The sequence below is a fragment of the Calypte anna genome, chromosome 7, assembly GCF_003957555.1.
Source record: "Calypte anna isolate BGI_N300 chromosome 7, bCalAnn1_v1.p, whole genome shotgun sequence".
Lineage (NCBI taxonomy): Eukaryota > Metazoa > Chordata > Aves > Apodiformes > Trochilidae > Calypte > Calypte anna.
Genome location: NC_044253.1, coordinates 1,364,761 through 1,389,669, shown reverse-complemented (window position 1 = coordinate 1,389,669; position 24,909 = coordinate 1,364,761). Strand labels below are relative to the sequence as shown.

The following is a 24,909-nucleotide window of genomic DNA, read 5'->3' as shown; positions in this document are numbered from 1 at the left end:
TGTTAAACAAACGTTGGTTTATTCACACAAGGCAATGCACACATATTGCAGACAGGAGGCCACATGGATACTCCAATAAAACACATCCCCTCTTCTTAATACTGCAAACTCTTTAAGATAATTTTCCATAAGAACTGTGAGACATCTATCACCCAGGACATGTTCCCCCCCTCCAGCCCCAAAGGAGAAGCTTGGTCAGAATTCCAAGTTCAGGTGGCCACCCAGCAGATGTTCCTGTGCCTGCCCAGAACCTGCCCCCAGTTCCATTTCCTTTCCTTCATTTTTCATTTTCACCATTTCAGAACATCTTGAGTCAGCTTCATTTAAAATTTAGCTGGTAAGAGCCATAAATTCTAAAAAGTTATTCGTTCATTCCTTTAACTGACCCATCACAGTGTTCAGTGTCAGCAAGAGTAGTGCCTGTTATTTCTTAGAAAAGATGCATAGATAAAAACAAGGAAAAAAAAAAAAACAAATCCCAAACCCTTCCTATCAGAAAATAATTCCTGTAAGAGATTGCAGCTGCAGCCACGTCCTGCTCGGCCTTCAAAAGAGCAACACAAGCCCATGAACATCTACAAACAAAACCTGAAGTAAACCCAACACACAACATTCTTCTAAAAGTTTGCTTGCTATGGCAACAATTGGTTTGTTTTCTTTTGTTTTCTTTTAACATTGTCATTTCTGTACCAAATCAAACAGAGAATGCAGGTCACAGGGAGGATGTCCCCAAGGCCACATCCCTGTGTGCTGATGCTACAGACAAACCCAGGAGCTGCTTCCTCCTGGTTACAACTCAGACACAACAGGTTGCCAACTCCTACCAGAAGAAAATTCATCTAGTGTTGATATTCCCAACGCCCAGGAAACAAATATATTACAATAAAATTCTCATTATAAAGTCGCACGAGTTTCTATGTTAAACCAGTAAGAGTTTATATGAAAAAGCAGAAGTTGTCTACCAGTGAGTCCTGATATAAAACAGTAGGTAGAAACCTAATGTAGAAACTGGAAGTTAGAGAAGTCCTTTGGCAGCATGTTCAGTTACAATCAGGCCTTAAAAATAAATATGATAATGTATAGAAGTATGAAGAAGAAAAAAAACCAGATCCTATTAACACCAAACCCCTCTAAATACACCATTTTAATAATAATTAAATTATTTTACACTATCTACAGGTTGCATATCACAGAATTAGGAATACAAGAGATGACAGAATGACAAATCCTGCTTTTATAAAATTTCAGACTTCAACAGTATGCATATATGCAGCTGGGTAGAAAATCTCAGACAAATGAGTATATACACTATTTATATTTAATAATTAACTGAACATAATGAAATCACAGCTGTCTAACCATCCCAGTTTAAGACAGTCAATATTCCTGCTGGACCAAAGTTTGGAACCCAATAAAAACACCTACCTTAATCTCAATTTACTAATGAACATGGAGAATCTATAGAAGTGATAGCAAGGTTTAGTCTGACTACACAACAACTTGGAACAAAGTCAACCCTTACAGAAAAAAAAATAAATCTCCAAACAGTAAGAATTTTGAAGAGCAGCATTGGAATCAATTATTTTTCTTAAAGAATGCAAGGAGCAAGATATTGCAACGTGTGTTATTTAAACTAAATTACTTCAAGGGGAATGATAAAGACAAACTAATGTCAAAAGGAAAAGCAAAAGCTCCCCTCCCATTGCACAAATTTAAATTAAAAACTTATTTAAAGAGGAGGTACTGAATATCATATTGCATAAGCATGAGGTGGCACATGAATAAGGTCAAGATACTAAATAATTAAATGAAAATAAAAGGAATGGAGGTGGTGCTGAGTGAAGGCTGGTTTTTTATTCCTCAACAGCAGCCTACAGGCTGAGAGTTCTTGTTCAGTAGGAAATTTATACACCACTTTAGACAGCTGGGACTTTCAAGCATTTCATCAAGATGTTTTCCCCAGCAATTTGATTTCATTATTTTCCCAATATAAAGATGATTACTCATCACAAAATTGCTAAGATGGGTATAAATATGATTGTGCTAAAGCAAGCAAGTAAACAGGAGGAGAACAATGTGATTATTTTTTTTTTTTTGAGAGGTTTAAAGAATAGAAGAAAGAAAACCCACATTCCTGAAAGATAAATCAGCTCGTCTGCTCCTCTTGCACAAACCCCACCCATCAAAAAAGTGCATCAGGGAAGAAATTCCCAGATTTCTGTTCTCAGCCACACCAAATGCTTCACTTCCACTGTTCCCAGACGACTCCTCTGCTCATGACACGTCTGTCATTTCCAACCTGCAACTGCTCCCAGGATGAAAAGAGGAGCACATTCCCCCTCCCCAAGCACCTGTGTCCCTTCCATGCACCTTTAACAAATGGTGCAAGAGGTTCTCTGACTCTTCAGTTAGAAATGGTGGCTGAGAAAGGAAATCCAAGAGAGGCAAGGAGCCCTTGGTCCCATAAAGACAATTCCTGTTCCACTCTGCTCCCTGTTGGAAAGGGAACAAGGCAGATTCCCACAGTCTTCAGCTTCAAACATTCCTGCTCCCCCTCCTTTACCACAAGTAACTACAATACTCCTTCACTTCTAAATACATCCAAAAAGGAAAAGAAACAAGATCCTGTAAAAGTTTCTGGCTCAGCACCTTGTATCCACAGAGCAGCCCTCACCTGCTCCTGCATGGGGGGTGTGTGCTTCCAGAACCACCTCTGCCAAGAGCCACCAGTGGCTTCTGGCACAACCCAAACTCTTCTCTTCAGCAGAAACACATCAGGAGGTTCTGAAGGTTCCCAAAAATCTAATAGGCAGCACTGTAAAGTTCTCATTTCTCATCTTTCTGTTGGTACGTGGTCCTCCCTGTCACAATATCAAATAATTTTCTCTTCCAGCTCTCATCTGCTGAGCCCAGGCAGCTGTTCCAGGCAGGCAGTGCAGATGGAACCCTAACGCAGCGCAGAGGGAAGGTGGTGTCTAAGTCAGCAGAGATTCCCTAAAGCCACTTGGATAGGAGGGTTACAGGAAGATACCAGAGGAGGCAATGCACAACGAGAGCAGTGAGGGTCCTTAATCATTATTCCACAGGTTTTCATAACCATGTTTCAGGGAAAAGAATTTTTAGACATTCTCTGAACTCAAGATTCACAAGTGGCATCTCTGGAAAGCACTGAAATTAGGGCCCAGAGTAATCTGAAATTAACTATCAGCTAATCAAGCTATCTTTGTGCATAATGCTTAACAATCAGATCTGATGCATATTTTTACTCTGCACCACCCTAGTGCACTAAGTGGGGTTATTTAAAAGGAAAATGCATTTTGATACCAGTGACAGGGACTCACAAAATTCCTTAGGTCAGGCAACCTTTTACTCGGAAACACGAGCTTGGGTTGTTTTTAAAGGAGAGGCTGTTGGTGGTAATTTGCTGGTTGCTGTAGAACAGAATGAGGAGGAATTGCCAGGGGATAACCTGGTCCTTGAGGCAAGCTGGATGTACTGTTCTGGTAAGCTGCCATATCCACTGCCAGCCCCAGCTGCTGCTGCTGCTGCTGGGGGAACGCAGCCGTGCCGGCGGCCGAGGGGAGGCCAGGGCTCTGGTTCACATACGTCTGGTTTAAGACAGGATCTGGTGCTGGGCTGAAAAGAAGCAGAACAAATCTGATTGTGACAAGCTGAGGTCTGTTTTATCTGAGAAGCAGACTGGCAAATATGAAATGCTGCTTAGTCCCAAAGCCAGCTGTGTCTTTTCGCCGTGATCAAACAGCAACACACACAACCTCCACAGCAGCCAAATGACCACCAGAAAGAAAGGCATTTAGCAGTTTGCTGAAGTGGTACCTTAAATATGCAGCTTGTGCTGGCTGAGCTGCTCCAGAAGAATTTATGCTTTGAGGCAGAGACCTCATGGGTGCCATCTGGTCAGGTCCTAGGCTGTAAGCTGGGGACATGGTGACCTGGGGAACACCCTGGATCATGTAGTTTCCACTAGGGGGCTGTACATGATACGACTGCAAATAGAAACACAACATGGTATACTTTTTATTTTCACTTAATTAGCAGTAAATGAGGCACAGAATGCTTCAGCAATGAATAAATAGGTTGGGGCTCAAAGGCTGGATGAACATCAGTTCATTTCCCAGCAAGGCTCTAAAACCAAACCATGGAAGTTCTGCTAACAGGTTAGGAACAAGCACCCTTTTTTCCAGAAATGACCTCCTGACAAGGTCAGTGCTGAGTATCTGAGAGAAGAACCTTTAGTATCATGTACAAGACCTCTGTCCCTCCCAGAAATCTTATTTCTCTCTCTTTGATTTGCCAAGTCTTTAAAATATTCAGTCCTTACATATTTTGATGCATAGAGCTGAGTGGGAAGATGGACCCCATACAAGATCTGTTACTTCATACATATTGGAAATGAAAACATAAGAATATTCCAAGACAGTAACATCACAGGAAAGCAAAAATGTGAGTTCCTTGCATGACTTGGTTTTACTCAGAATCCAGCTGGAACAGGTGGGATGAGGTGCTCAGTCCACAGAAACCTTCCCTGCTCATTGGGTTTGGGCTGAAGGAGCAGCCAGTGCTGTACCAGGGAACTGCCCTAAGCTCACCAGGGTGAGCATCACCTTGGAAGAAACAGTACTTTTTACCTTCCAAATATAAAGAATTTTCCATCGTTACCAGGAGCTGAGCACATGAAATTACTTTTAACTGACATATTTTCAGATCTCACAGTTGCTATGGCAACTATTCTTTTCCCACTGAACAATTAACATTAAAATAAAATTCAAAGTACAATCAGTCATTCTATGCTTTCTCCAAAAAGGATCTTTTAAATCTCCCTTTTTTCCTCCATTTTTGTTTTCTTAAAGCATCAATATGGCACATTAGAGATAGTGTAAAACAGTTTTGAGCAACTACACCCCCTAATACAACATGTTCATTCCTTCAGGGGGGGAAAAAAAGAAAAAAGAGCTAAAACCAGCCTTGTGTTTCTAAATTTAGAAAAAGTACACTGCACTCATGATTAATGCACTAATATTAAAGTTCCCTCACATCCCTGCTATTAGGTAAGAAGGTAACATTTAACTTGAAGCCTGAGGACACGACTCAGAGCAAGAATATCCACCAAGCTGCTGAAACACACTGTTCTGACTGTAAAAATGGAATTGGGGAAGGAATCTTTCAGTATTTTCCATACAGCAGCTTTCTGTTAAGTAGAGCACAATCAACAACTCTACCTTACCACACCAGCAGGTACCTGCAAAGTGAAGTGCTCTGCTCTAGTGCCTGGGTGGTATTTTATCCTAAGGGCTATAAAAAGTCACCAGGCAATGTCAGATTGTTGGTAGGCTAGCAAAGAAAGCACACGCTTCATTTTTCTGCTGTCATCTTTTTAAATAGAAATCTATATTAGGAACATCTCTATTTCCAGAAAAGAAGAGTACTGACCTGCACTGAAACACCAGAAGATGTAGGTGGGTACTGTGCAGGGTGGTGGAGTTTGGAGTAGGCTGAGTAGATGGGGGTTTCATTCATCAGTTTGTTATAGAGCTCCAGAGCTTCCAGAACTTTCACATTCAGTTCAGACAACTCTGAATGTTTTCTGTTTCAAAGCAAACATAAGTAAGCACTAAGTTTCTCTAACATCGAGTGTTTGGTGGCTGAAGAGTGGTTCAATAATGAATATGCAAGAATAAATATGAATATGCATGAAAAAAAAACCCAAACTTAATAGGCAGAGGAATGATTTCTTATACAGTTACAGTGGAAAACTCTCATTTTGCTTCTTACACCAATGGGACTGGAAGGAAAGCTCAAGTGGTACCCAACTATCCCTCCCTAGCTGCAGGAAGGTGTTACTTACCTTTTCACCCTCAAATATCCCTAGGAGGCTGAGGGGGAGGATGTGAAGGTACTGTTGGATAGATTTTTTTCCCCTGCCATGGGGGAAATCAGCAGCAGCCTGGCAATACCAAGCTCCAGACAAGACTGCAAAAGGCTGCAGCCAAGAAGTGCTAATATAAAAAGCACCCAGTAACTTGTACAGTAAGTTTTGGAGAGCAGCAATCAAATCTTAGGACACACAGTGAGACCTCAGTACCTAACTCTTAAGGAAAAAAAGAAAGAAATTGTGGCAAATCTACCTTTTTTTTTTTCTTGGAAGATTTTCTAGCCTAAGAGATAAAATTAAAAAAAGACCCAACTGCTTAATGTGAAGTAAATCACAGTAATCAATGCAGAAGCTACATTATGGCTCACCTGTCTATCTCTTCTAGTTTTTCATCTATCATTGGCCCCATCTGTTGACAAATATCTGGGAAAACACAAGTGTCAAGGTAGTTAGTGTCTTGAACAACTGAAGTTTCAATGCAGCCAAAGCCCCTATTACCCAAGCACACTAAAATGGCACACAGCACTGGAGTCAGTGTGTGTGTGCCCCATCCCTCCAGCCCAAACAGACAGGAAAAACACTCTGGTTATCCTGCTTTGTCATCCTCTCCTCCTTACCTTCTCAAACAAAAGACTACTGATGGAAAACATGGGAAATTCTGCATTTCTGCCTGCACTGTGCAAGGTCTGTGATACTGAAGTATCCAGAACAGGCTGGATCCATCCTGATCTGCTGCACTGCAGAGCTTCCTCCACTTCTTCCATCTCAAAACACTCCTTTTTAGAAGTACACTCAGCTGTTATTACACACCTTGAACTAATTGGCTCTGAAGTGAACTGAACCTTCTCTTCCCACATAACTAGCAGCAGCATTTTGGAGAAATTGACACAAAGTTAATTGCTCGTTTCAAGCAGAGCTTTGCTAGGTGGATGGATCTTGCAAAGATCAGGCATTGTGCAGGAGCTGGAAGTTATGCAAATGACTCTGCTAAACATGGAGTTGGCTTGGCAACTATTAGAAAATCTAGAGTTATACATAGAGCCCAAAGCTCCCACTGTGAAACAAGCTATGCTACAGCACATTATTAGTGCAGACCGTGGCTTCTCTAAGCTTAAAATAAATGCAAAAGAATTACCAGCTCAATCCACAAAAAGGTAATTGTGAGAAGAAGTACAAAATGTAGCTAGCTTAGTGCTCAAAGTACCTTCTGAGTCTAGAAGATCTGGAGAATCAAGCTTTAAATCTGTAGGATCTATACTCTGAAGTACCTGCAGTGTTTTATCCATCTTCTCCTGAAAGGTGAAGAGAAGATTTAAAGGTCATTTCTGAAGCATGGGAGAGACTGTTCTAATTTTCAGAGAAACAAACACAAAAAATCCTTTTATAAAAAGAATTCTCTGCAAACATTCAGTAACAAAATGTTTCAACTAATGTAAAACCTCACCATTTTTTAATATTGAAAGTGCTTGCATACCTCATCTATATAAACTGGCTCAGGTTCTGCTTTCTTAATTTCTTCTGTAGTATCCTCAGTAACAGCATTTTTATCCACAGTTGCTGAAAGAACAAACATTAGGGTTTTTTTCTGCAGCTGTGTTACTGTGCTAACTTAAAATCCACATTTTCTCCTTGCTTGCTATCAGATATTGACATAAGAGAGATCTGAATAAGTACTTTAAGCAGTGATGCACCTAACTGCTGGAGAAGGGAGAATGGGTTTGCCTAGAAAGTGTTCTGACAAGCTGCTTCCTCTGGGCTGTTAGCCTGAGCATGATCCCAGGCCCAGCAAGGGAAAGACTCTTGAGTCATTTCAGCATCTAAAAACACCTCCAACACACGCACACTTACTTTCAGCCAAGTCCTAAGTGTTAAGATTTATTTTGGCTTCATGAGCAGGGATAAAGCTAACAATGTGCTTCTTACACAGCCCTGCCATGGGGATGAATGCTGTTCTACACCAGGTCTGATGTCTGAAAAAAGACTTTTGACATTTGAAGTGGCAAGTGATGAGATTCATATGCAATGTGTTACTGACAAAGGATTATGGTAAATTGGACTGAATTCCTGTAAGAGGAGAAAGGTAACAACTTAGAAGAGAACCAGAGAGAGAAATCATTGAAGCAAGCTTCAGCTGCTTGCTTGCTGCTTTGAATCAAGGGCAAGATTCCTCTCCCAACTACTCTCAGGCAATTATTTAGTTGATGGGCTAACTGATAGCCCTCCTTTCTAAAATAACCTGTCAGCTTTTAGCAGCTAACTTACCTGCCTCTGGTTCCACATTTAAGTCAGAAGTCACAAAATTGGAAGGAAAGAGTCCCACTCCTCTGTGATTCTCCCCTTTCCACCAATTGGCATCACTGGGGAAATAAAGATGTGTTACAAAGCTCTGAACATGAATGTTGGTGTCAGCAACATGATTTGGGCTCCTGACAGGAAACCTGTGACAGGTAATGCTCTGTATCCCATAGGAAATGGGAACATTTGTAGACAGAAGCAGCAAAGCCAAAAACAGGAGCTGGGGCAGAAGGGTGGGGAGAAGAGGAGGGATCAGGGGAAATAAAATCATTCAGTACCATTCACTCAAAATTTAACACAATTTTTTCAGTTCTTCAGACAGATTAGATGATGGCCCATTGCAGCTTCATCTAGCAGTTCACAAGAAGTAGACAAGCAGGGACTAACATCAGAAATACAGCTGATCTCATTAGCAGGGAAGAAGTTCTGTTCTTAGCTACCACTGGGGCAATGGTGATAACACCATAATTATATCAAGTATTTTTTTCCTTCTGTTTTATTCTTAGCAAATGTGATGCTTGATAGCCAGAGATGAAACAACTCCTGTGAGTAGCTGGAATTCAGCCCTGCAATGCATATTTTCTTATGACATCTCTTATAACCAACTAACATTTGTCTTAGGAAGATAAAGGGATCTGGGGGAGGCCAGAGTGACAATCTGCAGGGGAAAAAAAAGCATGAGAGGAAAAATCTGCTATGCTAGGAAAATAACAATTCTGGAATAAAGGCATTTTCAGAGTATAAAATACCTGTCATCCAAAACAAAGATAATTTCTCCACTTTTAAAGGTGAGCTCATTGTCCTCCACAGCTTCAAAGTCATAGAGAGCTCGCACCTTCCTGGAATTCTGATTGGTCTGCTGAATTTCTGCAGATGGGTACAAGGATTTTGTTTCCATTTGTTGCTGTTTCTGCTCTTGCAAAGACAATTCAATAGCTAGGATTGGGGGAGGAAAGGAAAAAAAAAGTAGTTTGTCTGGTTTTATCCCTGCATACAAAGGCAGTTTGCTTTCCTAAGAAAAAAGAAAAATATTTCTATGCTAAGTTATAAACAGCCTGTATCTTCTTCTCTAGTATTTTAAGTTTAAAATCTTAGCTCCAAACTACTAGCAGTAGTTCATATTTCAACTCTACCCTGCAACAGGATTAAAAAGACAAGTTACAAAATACTTTAAACCCCCCTGCTTTCCATGGTACTTCCACTACTGGAAGCCCTGCACACATGACTAATGCCATCCTCAGCATGCTGAGAAATCCTGAGCAGTTCTGTGATATCTGAACAACAACTGTGTGCAAGGGGGAAGAATAAAACATTTAAATGTCCTGTAGGGTTTTTTAGAGGATCAAGATGTAAGCTAAAATAAAATGTGTGGGGGTGCAGAAGAGAGGAACTCAAGCTCTGTGGAAAGCAAGCAGGAGCCAAACAATGCTAATGGTTATGTGATGGGGGAGAATATCTTATCCCAAATCCTCATCCATAAGGAAAACACCTGGAATGATCCTGTATGCAAATTCCTAAGCTGCTGTGTCCTTGGTTTCACCTCTGTGTAGCAGCAGAGAGGACAACTTCCTATTCCTGTGCAGTTTAACAAAGCTTCTACAGCATGAGCTCAACCCAAGGCTGTGGGTAGCAATTTACCTTTAGCTATATCTTCATCTTCTTTGGTTTTGCTCAGTGATGAACCATTCTTAGCAGCATTTGTGGTAGCCTGCAAACGTGTTAACAATAGAGTAAGTTCAGGTTACAAATGAACAGGAAAGCTCTGTAATTATATGCTTTAAAAATTAGTGCTAAGTTGTTCCTGGTTTCGCTGCATTACATCACTGAACCAAGGTAACCTTCAAGAAAAGAGTACCACTCTTCAGAAACCCAGCCAGGTTTTATTTTGTTTTCAGCAAGGAACAGAGTCAAATAAATAAATCAGATCTAATCTAAATAGCTAATTTTGTTTAAATAATTATTTTAGTCTCCTGTAGCAAAGTGATGTATTAAACTCATTTAAATGACTGCTCCTTCCACCTCTCTCCTCCACTCCTTCAGCCTTTCCTTCAAAAGGGAAAAAAACTCTTTGGAGTCCTATGTCTGTGAAGACCCAAGATATTAAGCAGCAGCTGGACTTGCTGAAAAGTGAGACTTTTCTCTTTATTAAAGCAAAAAGCTCCCCCCCTTCACTGCTGGAGGGGCAGTGGAAAGGACCAGTAAATAAATGCACATCAAGTTGGGAGCTGCTGACTGAAATACCCAAGTCCCCACAACAGCACAGGGAATTCATTCCTAGAGTTTTCACTCCAACATGGAAGTCTTGCTAAACAAACCTAGTTTCAGATCCCAGCTGTGTCCAGGACTTAGCAATGGTCCTAGAAAACAACTCTGTACAAGTGCAGCAAACAATAATCAACCTCAGCTTGGCTTGGATGAGGTAAAAACATCAAGATGTCATTTTATGTGCATTTGTAGGAAAGGAAGCAAAGTTGGTTGCCAGTACTCTCCATCTTCCATGCTTCTGCCATATGTTTTAACACTTAGCCTAGATTTAGAAGTGAAAACATCTTTGTGGAGGAAGGAAAGATTGTAAAAGTAAAAAGCCTCCCTGTGTTTAATACAGAGAAAAGTTCACTTCATGTAAGGAATATGTGCTAGAAGCTGCAATTCTGATTTTCAGGACTGATCTTCACCTGACTCACAACATGAGAATATTACAAAACAGCAATAATAAAACTTAGAGAAAACCACCTGTCATGACACATGCTGGCTAGAACATAAAGCATAAAACACTAACAAAAATAAAATACCAGGAGTGAGGTTAGGGCCTGGAGTGCCCCAGCTACTGCAGAGCCAGGACAATCCCTGTCATGGACAGGGAACTGAGAAAGAAATGAGGACTTGGAAAAGGAAAGCACAGCTCAGGTCATCTGCAAAGATGTCTCCATCTGCCCTTTGTTTAGTGAAGCCCTGTGGAGAAAAACGAAGCTCTGTGCTCCACGTCAGCAGTGAGAACCATGAAACACCAAGTACAAACTGTGGGTGTAGAACTGCTTTGATTTAAGGTGATGACAGCTCAATGGAGCTCTAAAAAGGATCAGAAGGAGGATCTAAAATGAAACACCTCATAAGAGCATCATGCAATAGCCCCCAGCCTGGTCTTATTTTTCTGGGGAAGGCAAGGGTATAAAAAAGCAGAGTGAGTAGAAGTGAAGCTCAGCATAAGGAGGCAGCCAAACTACAACCAGGATTCTGCTCTCCTCTCAGCAGAAGCATGGGAGATCTCACTGGAACAGCTTTTCATGCTGGGAATAGGGGAGCAGTACCCCATATCCCAACCCAGCTCTTACCTGTGATCCAGCTACAGGAAAGGTTACACCTTCTTCTTTTAAAGATTTAATAGTTGCAGATATTAAGCTGCACTGTGGGTCTTTCTGAAATTCTTCTGACCACTCCACCATTAGAGTTTTTAGCTTTTCAGAGACTTTTGGATGAGCCTAGAAGACAAAATTGCATAGAAAGGGATGACTGTACCTCCAAATGAACAGAAGCAATTACACCCTCTCAGTAAAACTTTTCTTACCAAAACCATTTTTCTACAAACTTCCTGAACAATTAAAAATTTGGAAAGAAGAGCCAAGAATATATGGTCTGATCTGATACCACAGGTGACATGCTTAGCTTCTGGAGCATCACCCTTTCACAGGGAAGCTGGCAGAGCTATTTCCAACATCATTTCTTCAAAGCAACAAACCCCCTGCAGGTAGTTCAGGTTTCCCTGGTTCCACTGAAGTGAAACCTGGGCTCCTTCAACCCTTACAGCATTTTCTGAGGCAAATTCCCTTGCATAGCCAAGGCTCACATCTTGCAGACCACCTGTACTGCTGTTATTTTAGTGGAGTTCATGGTGAAGGAAGAAGCCTGGAAAACTGACTGTCCAAATGTTAGCCATGTTTTTACCTCAAGAGTTTCAGAGTCAGGCTACCTACCACACTCAGCCCAACTTTTAGGTACATCTGTGCTAATAACCCTTCATTTCACCTCAATTTTCTCTTCATTACTTCTAATTTGTATTGTCAGCCCCCTCCCAACCATGGTAGTTTGTCTTGTAGGAAAAGACAGTATCTTGTATTGGACCAGAGCCCTCCTCTACCTTTGACAGGCTCTGCTGTCTTCCCCTCAGATGCCAGAACACATTTCTCCCTGTGGAGCAGGGACACAGGAAAGTATTTTTTTGGAGTGGGAGCAGTTCCCCTGGATCCCACATCTTCAAGCAACTCCTGAATAGAGCAGCTCACATGTGAAGGTGACATCAACACCAGGAGGGTAAAAAGGGAACCAAAGCACCTCAGCCTTCACAGAGCTTCAGGCTGAGTTGATGAGAAGACTCTAGTTTGAACCCAAAGCATCAAAACAAACCTCAGATACCTGCTGGGGGATCAAGGTTCTGGGGCTGCTGGGCTCACCTACATCTGCTGCACTTGGCTTGTCTGGAAATGAGCCTCAGCCTGCACAAATGCAGGGCCTGGCCATGATTTCTCCAACCCCATCAGAAGCCTCAGATAAACAGATGCTGAACAGGAGGAGCATTGACAGGGCTGGGCTCAAGCATGCATTTAACTGAAAGAAAAGATGTAGCCCTGATAGGCTGCAGCACACAGACATTTGTTACACTTGTCTGAACTAATTTTCTTCCAAAAAGAGGGAGAAATTACAATTTTTATCTGCCCTCTGAAGATTATTCCTCCAAGTGGGCCAAGGATAGGGGTAAAACAAGTTATTTACCAAGTTTTTGTTTATTACCAAAATTAATTATGCTCCACAGACCATTCTCCAGTGGGATTAAATGATTGTTTTCCCATCCACGAGTGCTGTGAGACCATGAAGGTCAATGTTCTATTTCAGAATGGACCATGGCTAATGAGAACAAAGGGGAGGACTTCAAGACCTATTTTTCCATACAAAGCCAGAAACAGAAGAGCTGTGAACTCATTTTGCTTCCCAGCAATTTTATTAGTTTCCTTAATTGCTTTGCTCCACCTCTGCTGATTTCAGGCCTCCCATATATTTGAAGACTAACTGCTTTTTAACCATTTCTGCCTTCAGCTGGAGCAGGAATTAGGGGAAAGCTTATTCAATCCATTACATCCAGATTTAGATCCCATCAGCTGCTTGACCCTAACCACTTAGGTCTGCCTGTCCTGTTTACCTCCTCGTTCAGCATTCTGAAAATCTCTGGAAAAGAAGAAAGTTGGCTGAAGACTTCAGCCTTTTCCTTGTAAAAAATGCAGTTTGACTTTCTCACAGTTTTCCCTTTGTACTGTGGCACAGAAATTTCATTCAAGCCAAATCAATATTCTGGTCAAGAGAAGCTGCTTTCACTATTATCAAATTAACCAAGCTTAGGAAGAGCCACAGATCCTAATTAAAATTGCTCATGTAATTTTGTCAAGAGCTGGAGTAGGTATTATCAGCCTCTCACTTCTTTTAATACATTTTATTTTTGAAGTAAAAATTAAAGTACATGAATTTCAGTGGATAAAACAGCCAGCTGTATCTGCAATTGCACCAAAACTAGAATATGATTTAAGTAGAACATTAGCTTTGCCAGTTCTTTGCTATGCTGAGACAAAGCAGTCACCAAAATAACTCTCCCCCAGTACTTAAAGTCATAAAAAACAATTACCTTATTTATTATACCTCGGGCTTCACCAGCAAAGTCACGAGAGCAGACTTCTAAGTGAAAGATTTTTCCACAGTTTGCTACACAGGCTCCTAAAAGCTGACAGCAGAAATTCAATTGTGAAAATGTACAACAAGGAAAATAATCCAAAATAAAATCAGACATTAGAAATAGTTAAATTTAATCCTTTGTTCAGCATGCACACTGACTTCTACTGAGGATATACCAAGGCATTAATTGATCAGCACACGTTCAGTAACTGTTTCATACAAGAACACAAAGGCTTTTGGAAATTGTGAGAGATTACTCACTGTAAGTGCTTGCAAAGCCACGTGGGGAACTTTATGATTTACTCTTTTCATGATGGCTTTAAGGCAATCTTTTGCTCTGAAATAAGAACAAAGGAACTGTTAGTGACAAGCATGACTGACATGACCTGAGGAAGGGATGACACCAGAGACTCCAGTTGTAAGCAAACAAAACTGGGGCTCTTGGAAAAAAAATGGCACCTAACCCAAGCCTTTCCCAGAACTAGTGTGGAAAAAACCATTTAACAACTTGGTTGCTCTTTTATGTGCATTGGGTTGGAACAGATCCCATTTCTACGCTCACGTTTTGTACCAATTTCCATAAAACTGCTGACAGGGCATGAAGGGAGCAATTGTCATTAAGCTGAGGAAAGGGAATTGAAACAGACAATGAGAGAAATGTCTACATAAAAAAAAAAAGCACTGAGGAGCAATGATGATTACATTAGATGGTTATTTTACTGCCAAAGGGTGTCTCTGGATTTAATTCCCAAATGGTGCTCACAGGCTGCCAGCTCTTGGATCCCATTTTCAAGACACTAAAGACACAAAGATTTTAGAATTTGCTCCAGCAAAATCTGACACTGAACTGCACCTAAATTCACAGTTTGGTAGAGAACAGAGGTTTTGAAACAAATAATCTGGTCAATGATGCACCTTCCATTCACAGCAGGCTTCTGTGCATGCAGACTGATCTCCTTGTGGGAGAAACCAAGCCAGAAGCTCCTCTGTGCACACCAGACCTGCTGCAACCTCTCAAGGAGCCAGGAGAGCCAGGCACAGAACTGCCAGACAAATTTACACCCCTGTTAGGGTGGATATTAAGTTTAGTGAGAGATTAAACCTGTTCTGAAGGGGGAAAAGCTACCCCAGACACCACAATAGATGCAGTGGCTGCAGTAGCAGCACCTCTGGTTTATTGCTCTACAATTCCAAGTTATTTGGTGATGTGCAGGCAGGCAGAATATGGCTTTAGTCCTAACCTTGAGGATGTTTACAAACAAACAATCCTAAAAAGTCAACACACTCCTTATTAAGCAATACATTTACTTAAGGGTAGGCAACAATGTTTTTTATTCTCAGCAGATGGCTCTTAGGGAAGGGCAGGAGGGAAGTAAATGACACAAGATCAAAGCAAAACACCAGGGGTGTGATGTTTGAAAGCAAGAATTTTGGGTTTTATTGCATACACAGAAAATATGTATCTTTAAGTTGTATCATTTGCATGTGTAATTTAAAAAACAAAACCAAACCTGATTTTTTTTAAAACTCCCTCCAAAACAAGTAGGTTTAAAACAGCTCCCTCTACAGAAGTCTTTTGGCAATAGGAAAAAAAAAAAAAAAATCAACAGATTTTTTTAGAAAGGGCTGAAAGGACTTTCTACATTTTTTCCTTTAGGACTAAAGGTTCCCAGGGTGAATAGATTTGTTATTATTCCCTGGAGGAAGTAATAATAAAAAAAAACCAAACACAAAACTTTCTCAGTGTAGTAATCTGAAAGGTTACATATCACTGACAAAAACTCTAAGCTCACTTAGGAGTTCAGCCTGTGCACTAATTCAGCTTTACTTCAATATTTAAAACTTATTGCTCAAAAAGTTTACCTTAAAATTCAGCAAATACTTTTGGGCATTGGAGGATCACTGAGCTGCCTCTGATGTCTCAGTATTACCCACTCAAGCTAAAGTCATTCTAATTGTCTTGAAATCCCCATTTTTTTCCCCTTTCCTGCTCCAGCATCCCTTTTCCTAATGCCTAAACACCAATTTCTCACCAGAACCAGTGAGCTGCCCTGGCTGGATAATCACCTGCACAGAAACCACTTCACTTCTTTCCTACTGGCACAGTTGCTTCTCAAACTTTAGGCAAGATCATTAAATATGAATAACTTGGTTTACTGTGCAAAACTCCATGAAAAAAACAGGATGCATTCAGCACACCCAAAGGGTTCTACTTGGAAGGAGTGTTCCAGCAGGATTTCTAAGAATTTTCAAGCCAAGTGCACACTTGCAGAGCTTGCAGAAGTGTCAGGCTGGGAGTGCTTTTTGCAGGGCTGACCATGAGGAGCTTTTTGACACCTTCTCTCTAAAAGGGTTTTCTTCCCAGCTTACCCATTGGGAGTACTTCCAACTTTGTCACAGATATCCATAATAAGCCCCCAGTCCTCACTGGTGTTATATTCATTTGTAGCTTTTTCTGTAAAGAGAAAGAAGATTGGTTAAGTGCCCTCTGAAGATCAGATTCCAGGCAGCAAACACTTCCTCAACCCAAAAAGAACTCCCCCCTTACAAACCATGGTGCCTGGGACAGATCAGGACTGACTCTTGCTGCTGTGGAAAGCTTTATGTACAGTTTTTAGCTCTGAACTAACAGAGATCCACAAATAAAACCAACTCTTGAAGTGCAATGTTGTAAATGATGAAAAAGAAACAGGTTCTCTGCAGCCTGTTGAGTTACTCCAGGTGTAACCACAGCCCAGCTCTGGAGTTCACTCAGGGGCTTCCAACCTCTGCAGGCCATTACATTTTCACATGGATGTTTCAAGGAAAACAAAGAAAAGAAAAAACCAACCCCAAAACCTCAGTCTCTAGGGCTCTAAAGAAAAACAAACTCCTTTTCAACAAAATTAAGTATTCTTTTTGACCAGATTTCTCAGGAACTCTGAAGACCACAGAAAAGTGTTGAGAAAAATAAATGGCACAGAAGGATTCATAAAGAACACAGAAGGGGGCAACAAAACCCAGGCTGTTCTGTTGCAGTAATGTTTCCTTAATTAATATTTGCAGCATCTAATTCTATAAATTAACTGATAAAGTTTAGTGTTATTTGCTTATGCTTTCCTTTTCATTTTCTTATTCCAGCCATGTTATTTTCACCTCAGGTAAATATTGCAGTGCTATTAAAGTGCTTTAGAAACAGCAAATTAAATATTTTATACATTGCATGTGCTGCCTTAGGATTTAATTTTAACCTGCCAATTTAGTAGTTTAACTAAATTCCAAGATAAGTGCTTTTTGATTTGTTGTGTATTAATCCCATCAGAATGCACTTCATAATCATGGCACTACCAGCAGCAAGGATTATTAGCATCACTGAGAGAAGCCACTGAATCCCTTTGGGGCTGAGCATTTCCAGGACTATTTAGTAGATAAAAGCAGAACCCAGTGGTCACTCGTGTCCATGGTGTTAGTGACAGCAGCACTTCCAGCACCAACACCACCCCAGGATAAACCAAATTTCCTGGGTGCCATTAAGCATCCTCCCTGCTCATGGGCTTCATACTTCAGTTTTGCTGCCAGAAGTCCCAATAATAGTGGGGCTGGCTCAGCAGAAACCACAACAGTGCCCCTAAACCCCCTTTTGTTACAGATGTCAAAGCAGAGCAGGAAGGAGGAATGGAAATCTGCAGTTCTGGCCATAGTTTATCTTCACAAGTTCCAGGGAAGCAAATACATCTTCCTGCAGCACAGAACCTCTCAAGAACTTACCCAGGAAGGACACAATTGTTCAGTTTTATGTAAATCAATACTTTTAGGAGACTAACAGAAAATTCCTTGCTCATTCTTGAAAACAAACAAGTGTCTGCCATTTTAAACACTTTACTATTCAGTTTATTAATAAGAAAGCAAAGCAAACCAGCCCCCCCCCCCATGTGTCCCAGATCTGTGAACCTCAGCACTGAACAACCCCCAAAAAAGGGTAGAACACAATGTTTGGTGCCCACAGCTTCAGCCTGGTGTTCCCTCTGAACTTCTGCCAGCTAAATCTGCTTTTTAAAGGCATCCCCTTGCCTGTCTCCATCCCCAGGGGTGGGAATCCTCCCACCAAAACTTGTCAGCCAGACAAACCCCAGCAGCCAGCAGAGCAGACAGAGACACAGAACCCCTGCCTGGGAAACAGGCTGGGCATGACCTTCAGTCCTGCTGTCTCCCCTCTGGAATTCCTGGTTTTAGAGAGGTGTCTTTTTGCAGGTCACCCCTGCCACAAGCAGAGAAGGAGCAGCTGGCAGGGAACAGGAAAAAGAAGGCACCTCTCTCTGATTTCTGTTCTGAGAGACCCTCAGCTGTAAAACCACCTGGGAAATGTAAAGTTATTCTGCACTTTGCTACCCCTGCTGTGCCATCCCTGTGAAACCAGGGACACAGAACAGATCCTCACACCCAGTGCCAGATGGGGTGAAACACAAGCCCTGGTGCAGCTCTGGGGATGCCAGCTCCTCACTGCTGGCACACATCCACATCACCTACGTGTCACTTCTGTCCTCCACAAACCCCTGAAGCACTTTCCAGAGGACAGACTGAAGTGTTCCTGGGCCCCTAGAGGAAAGGACAGCCAGCTTTGCCTGCCCCAACTCAAGATATCCCTTCCTGATCCACCCTTCCAGTGCCACCAGGAACCTGGCTTTGTGCTCAGCAGCCCTCACTGAGAAGTTTTCACCTCCACCTCTTCTGCACCTTGCAGATCACAGCTACTACAACTCTCAGTGCTACTTACTCACAGCTCCTCTGCTCTTTTCTTCCTCCTCACCCCCAGCCAGCACATTTGTCCATGGAGACATCTCAGATGCCAGCTCCCTCCTCTTGTACCTACACAGCCTGTTCCAGGAGCAGACGTGGGCCTGGGGAAAACATGAAGGCTGCCCTGCAGCAAACTTACAGCTTCTGAGGTTTTTTTCCCCTGCCAGCATCTGGTTTCCTCACTTAACAGGAGCTCCAGCTGAAGAAGACTCCTGGAGGATAGCTACTTCACAGCTGCTGAGACATGGGCTTTGATCAGAAGAAACAGATGTGAGAGGATTCCAAGATCCTTTTTTCTGTGCTAAGAGAGTATGAACTTTTTTGTAAAAGTTCTGTGACATCCTCTGTAGTCTCCCAGTTAATGCAGGACCATTAGACTGGAGCTTACTAACAAGAACTGCAAAATAGGCTTCTTTTTATTGCTGCCTGGGATATTTTTGAAAACCCTACAAAGAATTAAAAAAAAAAAAAAAAAAACAAAAAAAAACCCCACCATAATTAATCATTTTTTAACTGGATCAGCTCCTTGATCTGATTTGCTGTGCAGCTGCATGAAAAACTTGTGCCAGCATGAGAGAGGGGAGAGCATAAAATGAGCAGCTGGGAGGGAGCTGGGGACTGTTTACTGAGACCCCTGCCAAAAGAAGAAATGCTGCTCAAGTTCCTGCCTCCAGACTCTCTCAGAGCAGGGAATGCTTCCCCACAGCAGCAGGGAGGGGAGCTGAATCCCTCCATGGGGGCTGAATGTGGCCCCTTCCAGCCCCCCTGCACTGCTGGGAAAAGGGAGACTCGGAGAAGTGCAACTGGGCAGCAGATGGCAAAGCTCAGCACCATCCTCACTGATCCCAGCTTTGCAAACCTAAGTCCTGAGGATCCTGCCAGGGTGTCCAAGATCTGCATTCCCAATGCTCCTGCCTGCTCACTGCTCCAGAGCTGGGCAGATCCCAGGGAACTCCAGCCCCTCTCCTCCTGCCTTCCCAGCAACACCCCACCAGCTCTGGGAAATAAAAAAGCAACAGAGAAACCTCTGAGCATTCTGCAGGGGGTCTCAGGTACACCCCTGTCCCAGGGCCAGGGAAGCTGCAGGAACAAGCTGCCAGCCCTGCCAACAATGGGAAAACATGGCAGGGAAAACAATAAAACCACTGAAACAATTATTTTTTTTCCCAAATATGTCAATTACTATGCAAGAAACAGAGGGGGAAAGAAGCACTGATTGGGCACTAAGAATGTTTCTCTTTGAGGTGGCCTTTCTAAAGGTTCTGATCACTAAAATAAATATTATCTAGAGACTGATCTGCCCCCTGAAGCTACACGAAATGAAGCCTTGGCTGGAGATATTTCAGGTTTTCCACAGAGCCATTTGAAGCATGAGAAAACTGAAAGACAGAAAAAAAATCCTGAGGCCTCCTCCAGACTGCTGTTTTTCAGAAGCTAAAGCAGAACCACGTGGATGAAAAGCAGACAATTAATCCCACACCCCTTCATTTGTTTCCTTTGCCTTTGTAGAGCCAAATTAGAGAATTCTGCCTTTCATTTAATTAGTGACTATAGACAGGGTGACACTGCTGTCATATGACTTGCATTTCCAGTAACACTGCATGGTCTGCTTGGGCCTTGCTGAAAGGCAACCCTGCTTGGAAAGATCCCAGGTCCTTGTTCATGGCACTGAATATCATAATCTAAAAAAAATAATTAAAAAAAAATCAAAGTGGATTATTAAAACAACTTTCTGCAGTTCAGTTCACTGAGGAGGCTTCCTGAGATACAATTTTTGCCTAGAAAGCAAGTCTGAGAGTTTGTTGGAGTCACTCAGGCAATAACCTGAGAAGCAAATAATTCCCCTCACAACACAATCAGAAAACTACAAAAAAAATCACTGGAAAAAGTAGGGAGGGGAGCAGAGCCTTGTACTCCAGAGCCTGGAAAGCACCCAAATGACCAACAGTTGTTTATTATCTAACAAAAGATCCCTCATAGCACAATTAAAAGAAAAAAACAGGGCTATGGTATATTAAAAAAAAAAAAATAACCAAGGCAAGGCAGGGAAAGCAGAGCAGTAATAACCTCAAACATGAGGAAGAAATAACATCATCAGGCAAGCTGAGAATTTAGGGATTTAATCAGTCAAATCAAGATAAAGCCACAGACTGGAGACTGGAAAATACAGTCCCTACATTTATCAAAGTGAAAAAAAAAAACAAAACAAACAGAAACCAACCACAAAGCAGCCAAAGCAACCCCAAACAGCTTGTCCTCAAATGACTGCCTGACTCCAGCCCAGCCAGGGAAGACAAACATTACTGCAGGCAGAGAAAAGGAAGGGGAATGGGGAATTCTGAGTGAGAGCAGCTGCTCCTGCAGGCACAGGCACCTTCCCCAGGTCAACCCAGCAGCCACGGGCTGTGCAGACTGCAGAGGAACCTTCACACCTGCAAGGGGATGCCTGCACTCCTGTAAAGCACTCCAGTGGGGGGGTTACACCTCAAAAATCAGCCTAAAAATCAGCATTGATATCACCTGGCACTGGCAGCAAGGGGAAGGGTCTGAGAGGGAAGGCAGCACCAAGCTGAGAGGTCTCATCAGGCAAAGGAAAGGGTGAAACAGAGGAAAAGGGAAGACTCAGACCTTTGAGGAGTGGGTTAGGAGAACACTCACATTCCCAGAGGCAAGAAAACACTCACATTCCTCCTGCAAACTACAGGCTGAGCAGCTGGGGACAGGAGGAAGATGAGCATGGTGAGCTGTGGCACAAGAGGACACGAGCTGCCAGGGTCAGGCAGCCCAAAAAATGCAGTCCTGGAATGCAAGAGGCCAGGAAAGGTTTCAGCAAAGTGAGATGCAAAGTCTGAGGGAGCCCTGGGCAGGTGTGCAGCTCTGGGCAGCAGTCAGGCTACACAGAAAAACATTCCCTACTCCCTTGGGGGTGTCAGAATCCTGCAAAAAGCTCCTTAAAGGGATCAGCTTGGTCCCTCCTGAAGGAGCAGCTGCTTCAGAGATGGGGGTACTGCAGAGGAAGGGTAAGGCTGGGGAAAAGCAGGGGTGTATGAACTAATTATGAGTGGGTTTGGACAGGAAATTAAGAAGCAGCTTAAAAACATTAAAGAACTCAAGTTCTGGGGTACATCCTTAAAAACAGCTGAAAGAAACCACGCTCTGCTGCAAAGCTCTGGCACAGGGTAAGCTTGGCACTGGGAGGGCACACGTGGGGCAAAACACACCAAGATTTGGGGAGTTCAAAGCACCTCAGATCATTTGATAGTCTGGGTGCCCTCAGCACAAGTGTTAAAAACAGCTTCTGATGGCAAAGAGATTTCTCCTGGCAAGGGGCTGTCAGATTTAGCCTCAACAACCCCATGGCACTGGGCTGGCTGCAATAAGCAGAGCCAGACTCAGCATGCAGGGGGGGGAAGCTGAAGCAGCTCCCAGGGATGAGACTGTCCCTCTGGAAGCACCACAAAGCATCATCCAGGTTTGCCAAAGAATTCTGCAGAGCTGGGAGAGCCCCCAGTTGAAAAAGCTTTGGCTTGTGCAAAGCCAGCAGTCAGAGAAAGGGAAACCTGAGAAAAGGGCCATGAAAACTTCCCAGGGTGTTGGAAATAAGTGGAGTGCTGGTCTGGCAAGGTCCTGCTTTCATCCCAGTCACAAGTCAACGTTTCAAATCTGGCAAAGGTTTAGGAGAAGATGTAAAGAAAGGGAATGGATTCATTGCACACGTTGTGCAGGAACATTGAGTAAACTGTGCCACCCATACTCCTAAAAAAAAACTAAAATAAAAGAGATGGTGTGGGAACAGGAGCACTCCCAACCATCTCTTCCTCCTGCAGACATCCCAGCCTTGACAAAAATCCCAGGAATGTTGAATTCTTCCCTTATTTAGAGTGCCAGTGTAACAAGAAATATCAACCTGACTCTGGTATCAAGCTCAATTTCATTGTTTTTTCCACTGCTTCAGCTCAGAATGGGGACGGTTTACCAAAAAACAAAAAAACAAAAAAACAAAAACAAAACAACAAAACAAAACAACAAACCAAACCAAAACCCCACCCAGAGCAGGTTTGATGCTCAAGGAAGCAGAGAGCAGAGCAGAGACCCAAAACAAAACAACTGAGTCATCATCTTCATCACCTCGGTGGCACCAACTCCAGCCAAAGCTGTTGCCTCCCCATTTTGAAATAGGAACTAAAAAAGAAACCACCAGAAGCCTCCCCTGCACCCCCTGCCCAGCCCTGGGGCACTGCCCGACTCCCGGGGACTGCCAGGGGCAGCACACCGGCTCCCGGGGACACTGACAGGCCGGGCTTCCACCACAGCACCTCAGAAACAGGCTGCAGAACTTGCGTGACGGCACAACAAGCCCTGAAACCTTTCCTTACACCCTGCAAACGGGGCCGGAGAGCGTCCGAGGAGCCCCCGACCCCGCTGACCGCTCCGTGGAGCCCGGGCCCCGGCTGCACGCCGCCTCCTGCCCCGCTTTCCCCCCCCGGCCGCTGCCAGCGGCCCGGAGCCTCTCCGAGCAGGGCCGGAGCGGCGGCTCCCCCCGCCGTCCCCCCTCAGCGGGGAGCGGCAGGAGGAGGAGGCCGCAGCCACACAGGCACCGGCCCCACCGGGCCCCACCGGGCAGCCGGGCCTCTCCGCCGCTGCCCAAGCCTCCCCGCCGCCCCGCTCGCTCTCTCGCTCGCTCGCTCACCCACGTCCTGCTCGAAGGGGTTGGGGGCGAAGAGCGGCATCTCGGCAGCCCCGGCCCGGCCCCCGCCCGCTCCTCAGCACCGACACCCCCGGGACACCGACACCGACACCGCCGCCTCTTCCGCCGCCGCCGCCTCAGGTCCTGGAGCCTGCCCCGCCGCGCCTGACCGCTCGGAGGAAGTAACGTCACAGCGGCACCGCGACGAAGCGCGGGTGAAGCCGGGGATACGAGAGGTACCCGGTACCGGGCATCTTGAGCGGGGAGGAACGGAGAGGGAAGCGGTAAGGCAGCGGCGCGGCGGAGTCAGGCGGTATTCAGGGCAGCTCGGTACCGCAGGGGGCCTCGAAGGGGCGGGGCTGCGAGGGCCCCCGTTGTTCCTTCGAGGGGCGGGAGAAAGGGCGGCTGCCGGTGACGTCACGGGCGCCATGTTGAGGCGGTGGCTGCGGGCAGGCGGGCTGCGCTGCCCTCCCGTTCCCTTCTCCCTCTGAAGTGCCCAAGCCTCACCTTAAATACTTTTTGTCCCCTCAGTGGCTGTGAGGAGGGACAGGGAGGGCGGGAAAGCGGTGCCCGGCGCTTGCCGCTGTTGGGAGGGGGGGGTGCTGGCTGAGAGCCTTGTGGCTGAGGCGGCTGAGGGAGGTTACGGCGAGGAGGGGGTGTGTGCAGCTGAGGGGTTGTGTCCCTGCTGAGGGAGAGGAGGGCGCCTAGCCTTCTGCCGGCGGTCCCCACAGGCAGAAAGTCCCCGCAAATCCCCGCACTGGGCACAGCTGCGGGCAGGGGGTTGCTGCCTGCAGAAAGCTGGGGCTTGGGAGCTGTGGGAGCGGTTTCTGTGCTGCGAGCTGGAGTGAGCTCAGAGCAGGCGGGGGCTGAGGCCGTGGTTTGTTTGGGTTTTTTCTTTTTTCTTTTTGGAATATGCAGAGTCACGCGTGTTGGAGCCACTCCTGCCAGCAGCCTGAGCCTTACTCATCCCCAGCGCAGTGCCCGGGCAGCAGCACTCTGAGGCTGTTCACCAAAAGCACCTGGAAAAGCCGGCAGCTTGGGGTGGCTGAGCTCCGGGGGAAGGGCAGCACTTGGAAAGCACCGAGAGGATGATTCCTGGAAGGTTTCTCTAGGATTCAGGGATGTTTTCCTCCTTGCTGACCTCAGGTTGATGGGGCCGCGTTTCTTGCCTCACCCAGGGTGTGCAGTGTAAGATTCCCAAGCTCCACTGGCACGTTGGAAAAAATCCTTTTAACTGTATTTTAGTAGGAAGTCGAGGTTAGGAATTAAATGCTGCTTGAGGAACACACGGATGCTTCTTCCCGAGGGATAACTGGAGTATTTCTCGACTGTTGCATACATCAGAACCCTTTTTCTTTTGAGGTTCCCCGGGTCCCGCAGTGTCCCAGCGTTACCAAAGGGTCCGTGGGTTGGGTTGGGGCTGGGATCTGAGCTGCAGGGCTGCTCCCTGGGGTGGTTTCCCTTTCCTGGGCATTTTCCCGGTGCCAGGCAGGTGGCAGCCTTGCTTCAGGAGCTGCCTGCTGGCAGCCAACCTTCTTTATGT

At 44.3% G+C, this 24,909-nt stretch overlaps 1 protein-coding gene across 1 annotated transcript; it reads right to left on the bottom strand.

Moving 5' to 3' along the window:
- STAM2 (signal transducing adaptor molecule 2) lies at positions 1-23,505 on the bottom strand. Its single transcript, XM_030454081.1, has 14 exons — positions 23,370-23,505; positions 16,274-16,358; positions 14,165-14,240; positions 13,857-13,952; positions 11,521-11,667; positions 9,827-9,896; positions 8,938-9,124; positions 8,156-8,250; positions 7,368-7,450; positions 7,098-7,185; positions 6,262-6,316; positions 5,452-5,605; positions 3,838-4,007; positions 1-3,636 (listed from the first exon to the last, which is right to left on the bottom strand). Exons 1-14 carry the CDS (start codon positions 23,407-23,409, stop codon positions 3,396-3,398), a joined length of 1,587 nt encoding a protein of 528 aa, XP_030309941.1. The 5' UTR covers positions 23,410-23,505; the 3' UTR covers positions 1-3,395.
- Positions 23,506-24,909: the final 1,404 nt, after the last annotated feature.